The sequence below is a fragment of the Copadichromis virginalis genome, linkage group LG2 (genome assembly GCF_057382275.1).
Source record: "Copadichromis virginalis isolate Kocher_CV1m ecotype Utaka linkage group LG2, C_Virginalis_male_GT1.1, whole genome shotgun sequence".
Taxonomy (NCBI): Eukaryota; Metazoa; Chordata; class Actinopteri; order Cichliformes; family Cichlidae; genus Copadichromis; species Copadichromis virginalis.
The window spans coordinates 30,201,308-30,209,582 of NC_140619.1; the positions used below are offsets into that span (position 1 = coordinate 30,201,308).

Genomic DNA, 8,275 nt, shown 5'->3' on the forward strand with positions numbered 1-8,275 from the left:
TACATTGTACACTCATAGAGTAATGTTTAAAAAGTTAAAACTAGCCGCTCAAGCACCTGTTTTTGGTTTCAAAGGGTTGCTGGAAGTCTGAGCTGGAAAGGCCTGTCCATTCAGCCACCTCAGCCATGCTTTGTTACCACAACTGCTGCAGAAGCAGTAAACTACTTTAAACCATGTGCATGAGTTAGAATTCCGCTGAGGGGGGACAGTGACTTTATTTATCAGGCCTGAACCCCTTAGGTCTGTCCATAATCACTGTTAATCATTCAGCTTATATTGTCTGGATGAAGATGGCCATTTTGTTGCTTTTAACCTCGGGATTTGATTACATTTATTTGACAGCTACGTGACTGCTTAGCTGTTTTGTCTTTGATTTCAGGGCCGAACTTGAAAGTGATCAGCACGCTGTCTGTGGGATTCGACCACCTAGCCATCGATGAGATCAAAAAACGGTGAACCAACTGAACTTCACTTTTAACCAATAACAGGACACACTATATGCCTCCTCAGTTATACCTATGTTTTGTTTTCAACAGTGGTATTCGTGTTGGATACACCCCGGATGTCCTGACTGATGCCACAGCAGAGCTGACTGTGGCTCTGCTGCTGGCCACCGCTCGCAGATTACCAGAGGGAGTGGAGGAGGTGAAAAAGTCAGTCTCACCTCAACGGTTGTTTCTCTAACCGTTCAGCTCAAATTGCTGATATTAGTTATACAATGATCACACTTTTTCTTCCTGTAAGTGGTGGCTGGAGCTCATGGAAACCTCTCTGGCTGTGTGGTTACGGTCTTTCTGGCAGCACTGTAGGAGTCATTGGACTGGGACGCATAGGTTGACTTTATAACCATATCTAATTTGCAAAGTCTGATCAGATTTTCCTCCTAGCATTTAAGACTTGATGGTAGTTGAATAACTGCTTGTGTTCGTGTGCAGGCATGGCCATAGCTCAGAGACTCATGCCATTCGGAGTAAAGAGACTTCTGTACTCTGGGAGAACAGCCAAGCCGCACGCTGCTGAAGTGAACGGAGAGTTTGGTAAGGAATGAATAGAGAAATGCACACAGCGAGAGGGGGATGATAAAGCACAGCAAGGTAGAAAGGGGAGGGCAGTAGTTGTAAACCTAATTTAACCCTGTTTCCAAAGGCATGTGGACACAAAATGTGAATTATACAGAATGCAATGTGTTGCACATCAGTTAAACCCCACATTTAACTGTAAATGGCTGGATTGAAACAAAGAAACTACAGTGAAGATGGCATCTGAGCTCTCGTGCAAATTTACACACAAGGCCTGTCCAAAGGTTTTATTCCTGGCAATTAATGATGTAGATTTAATATGTGGTAGATTTAATGGATGGATAGATAGAATAGAATAGAAAAATAAAGATCAAATCACAGTACTCTCAAGTTGCTGAAGGGATTAAATAAATTAGGATAACACCATCTTACATCATCACTAATACATCCACAAGCCTTGGTATTTCCATCATCTTTAGATGTGACAATAAGTGTAACATATTTACTTCTACTGCAGATTTCTGTCTGTGATAAATGCCGCGCTGCCCAAGGGCCCAGAGATCACAGACACAGCCTTGTCCCTTGTTTTGTGAAGCAGACGTGATTATTGTACTTTTAATGTTTTGTATGTAGTGTTTACAGAGTGGTGAACCTCTCTGTCTCAGTTTTACTCACATCCTCTTTTTTTATACCCAGTCAGGCCTTTTGTTCCTCTCCTTTTAAAGGCGATGCTGGCACTGGAAGCAAACACTTTACAAAAAACAGGATGCGTGTTCTCATATAGGGCTTAAATTGCTTTATATCCTTATTTACATTGTACATAACAATTTTTGGAGGAGTACATTCACATTTATATTCCAACAAACTGGGTTTTGGGAAAGACGTTCATTCAAAACAATAATGAAGTGATGTGGATGAAAAGAATAAGTCACGGTCGAGTACATGATCAGTGTTGGCTTCATAGTTTCATAGTGGATATTTTATTGATTGTTAATCTACGTGTTTGTCCTGTGTCACCTCTTCTGTTGATCAGTTCCCCTGGACACACTTGTGTCTGAGAGCGACTTCATTGTTGTTTCCTGCTCCCTGACACCAGAAACCCAGGGTATGTGCGACAAGAGTTTCTTCAGCAAGATGAAACCCACCGCAGTCTTCATCAATACTAGCAGGTACTTTTTTTTTGTACTTTTTTAATAACAATAAATCCCCATCATCATACAGTGAATTATTTGATTTAGGGGGGCTGTGGTGAATCAGGAGCATCTATATGAGGCACTGAGCAGTGGACAGATAGCCGCAGCTGGACTGGATGTCACAACACCTGAGCCACTTCCAACAAACCACCAGCTTCTCACGCTAAAGAACTGCGGTGAGCAGAAAGCTTGTTCCCCACGTAGATGTCTGCTTCTGACCTCTAATGTTTAATTTACTGTTTAAAAAATATTTTCTGTCCTGTTTTTATCCCATGCAGTGGTGTTACCTCACATTGGCAGTGCCACCTACTCCACGAGAGGCGTCATGTCGGCATTGGCAGTGCAAAACCTGCTGGGTGGTCTGCAGGGCACAGACATGCCCAGTGAACTCACCCTCTAAGAGCCTCAAAGTGAGCCGCTGTGCCTCTTCTGCTGACAGCAGAAAACAATAATGAAGTAATGTGGATGAAAAGAATAGTAAGAATGTAGTTCAGTCACGGTCGGGGACATGATCAGTGTTGGCTTCATAGTTTCACTTTAATCTGTAATTTTTGACACCGATAGCACTTGTTATATTCATTGTGCATTTTTGAGGAAGGAAATGATTGGTGCATTTTTGTGAAATATATTCAAGTACTTAATGGCCTAAATAACAAACCATCGGCCCTTGTTAACCCTAAAACTTCTCAAAATACACTATAATGTATTCTTAAAACTCATCTCCCCCATTTTAAAATGCAATATTTACCACGATGAACTTACTTATCTGCACTTTCTCTGCTAATACTTCATGTCTCCCGTTACTGAAACAGCATAACACTCCAGTTTTTGTAATGAAATATGATTTTTCTGAAGAATAAAAAGCCAACTTTCATGCACAAAAGTGTGTAATTTTGTATTATCTCATGTTAAAAAATAGATTAGTGATCTATAAAAAAGACCAAATGAATCATTTATTCTCATCAACTTGTAGCACAGCAGCAATTTAAGCCATCATCAGTTCATTTGCATCAGTTTGGATACATTTTATAGACTTAATTTAATTAAATAGTAATAAATAACAGTCCATATTTAGAGCAAAGTGCCTGCCAAAGACTGGTCATCTTTCCAGTTTAAGCAGGTGTTCTTCGAGTGCTTATACAGGTGGGAGGACTGGCTGAAGCGCTTGCCACACTTGGGACAGGGGTAGGGCTTTTCTCCTGTGTGGACACGAATATGCTTCTTGCAGTCAGTCAAGTTCATGAAGGTTTTACAGCAGATTTTGCAGGCATATTTTTTCTCCCCTTCCACCAGTAGCACGTGGTCCTCAGCAGCTGCTTTCTTGCACTTGGAGAGAACATCCTCTGAAGCTCTTGTCAGAGGTGGCCGATCGGCGACGTCCCCCCCAGAGCCATGGGAAAGCTCTGTGCCGGCTTCTGATCCAGGTTGCGTTTTGGGGGCGATTCGACGGAAGGTTGTTGCTCCTGAGCTTTTCCCTGCCCTCGAGGGTTGGACGACAGGGGCTCCCGCACTGAGTGGTGATCTGACGGTGCTCAGGAACCCTGTTAGAGAGCTCTGGGTGGGCTGGAGGATGATGGTGTCACTAAATCCTGGACTCTGAGTTGGGAGAAGCTGCTGCAAGGGGACCGAGGTGACCGGAAAGATAAGTGAAGATGAAGAGTCTGAAGACTGAGCAGTAGAGGTGTTTGCCTCGTCTGACTTTTGATCGTGCTCACCTGCATCTACCAGAGCTGGAGGAGCTTCGCTGGCGGCGGCGGCAGCAGCTGTGGCAGCAGCTGTGAGGCTGGCTAGACTGTCATCTTCTTCCAGAGCTCCCATGACACTTTCAGTGCCGGGATTGAGGAAGCAGGAAAAGGCCAGGTCTGACAGGCTGTCCAGGCCCTCACCATCTGCCGAGTCCTCATCCAAATCTCCAGTTTCTCCCTGCTCCTCGGTGCGAAGATCTGTGCACAGCTCTGACTGTAAAGAGCCAACATTACATGTTGCTGGGCTGGCTGCAACCATCTTCTCGCCACTGAATTGTGCATTCAAATTATCTGTGCAGGCTTCCAGTGGAGACGGAGGAGAATTACTGGTTAACAAATCTGGAGAATATGAGCTTAGATTTTCTTTTTTCACCTCAATCACTGCCATCTGAGGTTTGTCTCCCTCTTCCTCTCCCACCTTTACCTTGACCACACTGTCTCCATCTGTATGTTCACACTTCTCCCACACACCTGCTATGCTGCTATCCGACTGGCTCGGCAGCTGGATTTCCTCTAATTCTCCTTTGGGTGCTTTGTACTTCTTCTCCTCATCATCACCTTGGTTTTCCCAGAGTGTGTCAGTGATCTGCAGGCAACCTGAAAACAACGGAGCTTCTCCTCTCTCCTCATGGCTCACACAGCTCCTGGTAACAATAGGCGAACACTCCTTATAGTTTGATCCAGGAAGTCTGCAGGTTCTCTTCTTGTCACTGAGCCTGTCCTCATGCAGCTTTCTCTTATGCCCCACTATCACCACACAGTCTTCATCCCCACCAGACTGACTCACCTCCTCTCCCATTTCCTCTTTATCGAGGTCCTCTTCCAGGCCTGATCTGACCCGTTGCTGTGAACTGCCTGCTACCTGGGAAGATGGACTTTCCTGCTCCTGCTGCTGCACAGACCTCCAACCTTTAGGCGCAGAGGCAGGGAAGTTTTTCCTGGACAGGTGTATCTTGCAGGCCTTGACCACGGCGTTGAGGTGCAGGTGCGATGCCGCCAGTAACACATCCATCACATTGGAGGTCCCTAGGGACAGAGTGGAGGTGTAAATCATATCGAGCAGGGTGGAGAAAGACTCTGGGGTCACCACCTCCGGATCGAGCTCTATCACATTGGGACCATCTCGACACCTGTCAGCCCCTGAACCTCCAGCCTCATCTGCAGTGTCGCTGGAGGTGAGGAGAGCCCTGAAGTGAGAACTGCATGCTGCCAGGATGGAGCGGTGAGCCTGAAAGGTCTGACCTCCAACCACCACTACACAGTCACACAGCTGAGCTTGGAGGCGCTGGTGGTTGAGCTGCTTGAAAATATGCTGGAAGTGACTTGGAAAGTTCATCACGGCCAATGGAGCTGGTTCTTAAACACTAAGGATATCAGATTATCATCGAGAATCCATCGGGCCGGTCGATCGATAAGAAACCGATCTTATCTCCTCATCCGCTGCGAACAGCCTCTTGGAGCACAGCTCCAGTGTTTAGCAGCGTTATTGTCTGATTCACCGGCTTTTCTAGAGATGTTCTGGAGTATGGGCGGGCCTGGTCCAACGGTAACACGGAGGAACGCGAAGGATCCCGCGTGCGCACAGCTGATGCTCTCCTCACCAAAACGAACCTCAAACTGCAGGCGTGATCACCCTTATGCGGTTGGTAAGCCACACAGCTCACACACAATAGCCCGGTTTAGCGTCCATTGCTGACGCCTCCATCACTTGCAGTCTCACTAGTCCGCAGACTTAAGTAGCAGCGCCCCCACATGGTACGATATAGGAAGTTCGGGCACAAACCAGCCAAAATATTTGATCAAATTTTTTAAATTGTAGCAACAATACAGCAATAATTTATCTTCAGAGAGCCAGAAATAGTTGTATATTATCTATAGTTTCATACTACATACATATTAGTGCTACTAATACGTGCTGTGTATTAAGTATATCTCTCAAATATTAGTTGCTGAAGAAACACTTTTACACTGGCAACATAAACATGGATTGACTTTATTATGACATCTGGAAGAAACTATTAAAGACAAAACATGTATAAACAAAGAGTGACAATGTGTTTTAATAATAATAGTTAAAAAAAGAAAAAGAAAAAAAAGTTTACAAAGTGAAACAAAACTGAATGTGTGTGAGCCGGTTTCTCCACTGCAGTGATGGACAAACGCTGGTAATTTTCCGCTGTGATTTTGTAATGGAACCAGCAGTCTGCTTCTGGACATCCATGCCGTCTCTGATGCAATCAGCTCTCTGTGAATGGATGGAGGAGGAGGAGGAGACCAGCTGCTCCGCTCATATGCTGTCCAGCTTCTTTAACACATACGGCGCTGTAAACACAGACAAACGTCATATAAGCTCAACCAGCACCAGTCCAAATAGATACACAGCTCTCAGGTACAGATGAACAGACACCGTCTTACCTGCTACAGGTAAACAAATTCTTATAGGAAGAGAACAGGAAAGACAGAAGCACGCACCAACACTAACATATACAGTACTGTGCACAAGTATTGAGTGACTAATCCAAATTTGGCATTTTGTGTTCAAATCATTGTCAGTATTTACAGAGGAGGTCAGGAGCTACACAAGTGTCATCTGTAAAACACGGTGGAGGCTTTCAAACTCATTAGAATTGAACTAACTGTGTTTTTCTGTTATATACCCCGTTTCTATGTATGTTTCCACATGTTTCGTTAAATCACTGCACAATTTCCCCCATTTGCCTAACAATACATAAAGAATAAATGATGACCCTACACTTTTCCACAGTACTGTATATCAAGCTCAGTACTCCCTGGCACGTGAGGTGTATGTGATTTATAAATACTGTAAACCACAACATAATATACCTGATTGTGGCAACATTTTGATGTGCTCGGGTTACTTCACATGCATGATTATTACAAAGAGAAGGTGAGCAAATGACACAGTTTACTGATAATGAGCTGCATTAGATACCCGTGAGCGGTCTACTCAGCTTTCAATGTCATCTGACGCTACTCACTGGCTCTAAGCAGAGCGACGTAAATAAGGAAGTTTCGTAAAGACAAGATGACATCTTGTCGCATTTTCTTCTTCATCTCCTCCGGGTCCATTTTGGGTCCCAGCCCTTCCAGTTTAAACATTGCTGCTGTAATTCTACTCGGTCTGGTTCGCCTGAAAAATTCACCGTTTCAGGCGCATGGACGAATTAGCTAAAACGGAAATACGCAACACCGGAAATTAAGACGAAATACGGTGCCTACATAGGGACAAACCATACAAAGGAATCAGAACGCGAACGTGTATAGTGGTGCCTTTATTAGACCTTAACAGTTTTATCGTATATTTAGTTAAAATTGGAATAGTTTAGTTATTTTAGTTATTTCTAATTATGTTTTATTTATTATATTATTCTTATGTATGCTCTGCTGGATACTTAAAATAGTCTTATCCAGTGTAATGCAGAAGAATTAATACTCCTCAGGAAATTGTCTTTCTGCTAAAACATAATATCATGTTAAGAAAATAAACTAATAATAATAATAATAATAATAATAATAATAATAATAATAATAATAATAATAATAATAATAATGTTGGTCTCACGGGTGTGGTCCACAAGGGTCAATTTGACCCTGTTTTTCGGTGATTAGCTTTAAAAACATTTAATTTAGGAAGTGCATAGATCTTTTTGAGAGTGGCAGCAGCACAGGCTCCGCTTTGGGACCGTTGTTATTTAACTGAGTGATTATGTGTATGATGCCAGGCAAAGTTGTAATGAACTAAATTACCTGAGGCCAGCTGAAATAGCCTACAATAAATCGGGAACCCTTTGGGAACCCGGCCGTCTGGGGCCCCTGGCAAATTTCCTGTATAGCACAGCAGTCTATCTGTGCGTGTGGGCTGCTTTTAAAATTAAGATTATTTCAACACACACACACACACACACACACACACACACACACACACACACACACACACACTATTATTATTATTATTATTATTATATGTTGATTTATTTGACAGTAAATCTAATTTTATGGTTTTGATTTGCTCTATAACTTCTTCACTTAACATACTAACCGAAGAACTTATCAGAAACGCCCAAATGAATCCTTACTGACTACAATGACTATAATAACTCATTTGCTGTAACTAACTGACCTTGTGGAGAAGGGGTGGGATGATCGGGTAGGGGGGGGGGGGGGTCCTCCCGGACAGACAGCGATGGAGGCAGCGAGGGGGTGGAGAAGGAGAGAAAGCGAGAGAGAGAGAGAGAGAGAGAGAGAGAGAGAGAGAGACGAGCAGAGAGAGGGGGTGGGTTATTTCTGAGCTCAGGGC

At 43.6% G+C, this 8,275-nt stretch overlaps 3 protein-coding genes across 3 annotated transcripts in view; 1 reads left to right on the plus strand and 2 right to left on the minus strand.

Annotated features, from left to right (window-relative positions):
• Window positions 1-2,698, plus strand: part of grhpra (glyoxylate reductase/hydroxypyruvate reductase a) — a 3,605-nt gene extending 907 nt beyond the window's left edge. The window contains exons 3-9 of the mRNA XM_085478576.1: window positions 380-452; window positions 537-653; window positions 745-833; window positions 936-1,037; window positions 2,053-2,188; window positions 2,258-2,388; window positions 2,491-2,698. Coding sequence (XP_085334702.1) covers window positions 380-452; window positions 537-653; window positions 745-833; window positions 936-1,037; window positions 2,053-2,188; window positions 2,258-2,388; window positions 2,491-2,612 — 770 coding nt within the window. The 3' untranslated portion in view covers window positions 2,613-2,698. The remainder of the gene's footprint in view (window positions 1-379; window positions 453-536; window positions 654-744; window positions 834-935; window positions 1,038-2,052; window positions 2,189-2,257; window positions 2,389-2,490) is intronic.
• A 114-nt stretch (window positions 2,699-2,812) lies between these two features.
• On the minus strand, window positions 2,813-5,670 carry LOC146717622 (zinc finger and BTB domain-containing protein 5-like). The gene has a single exon (XM_085478575.1). It carries the CDS (start codon window positions 5,291-5,293, stop codon window positions 3,284-3,286), a length of 2,010 nt encoding a protein of 669 aa, XP_085334701.1. The 5' UTR covers window positions 5,294-5,670; the 3' UTR covers window positions 2,813-3,283.
• A 260-nt stretch (window positions 5,671-5,930) lies between these two features.
• On the minus strand, window positions 5,931-7,179 carry tomm5 (translocase of outer mitochondrial membrane 5 homolog (yeast)). The gene is made up of 2 exons (XM_085466137.1): window positions 6,957-7,179; window positions 5,931-6,279 (listed from the first exon to the last, which is right to left on the minus strand). The coding sequence occupies exons 1-2, from the start codon at window positions 7,075-7,077 to the stop codon at window positions 6,245-6,247; spliced, it is 156 nt and encodes a 51-aa protein (XP_085322263.1). The 5' UTR covers window positions 7,078-7,179; the 3' UTR covers window positions 5,931-6,244.
• Window positions 7,180-8,275: the final 1,096 nt, after the last annotated feature.

Coding starts and splice junctions, on each gene's coding strand:
- LOC146717622 (XM_085478575.1), bottom strand. CDS start 5,293: ATGAACTTTCCAAGTCACTTCCAGCATATTTTCAAGCAGCTCAACCAC.
- tomm5 (XM_085466137.1), bottom strand. CDS start 7,077: ATGTTTAAACTGGAAGGGCTGGGACCCAAAATGGACCCGGAGGAGATG. Junction 6,280..6,956: donor CGTCGCTCTGCTTAGAGCCA/GTGAGTAGCGTC, acceptor CTGTGTTTACAG/CGCCGTATGTGTTAAAGAAG.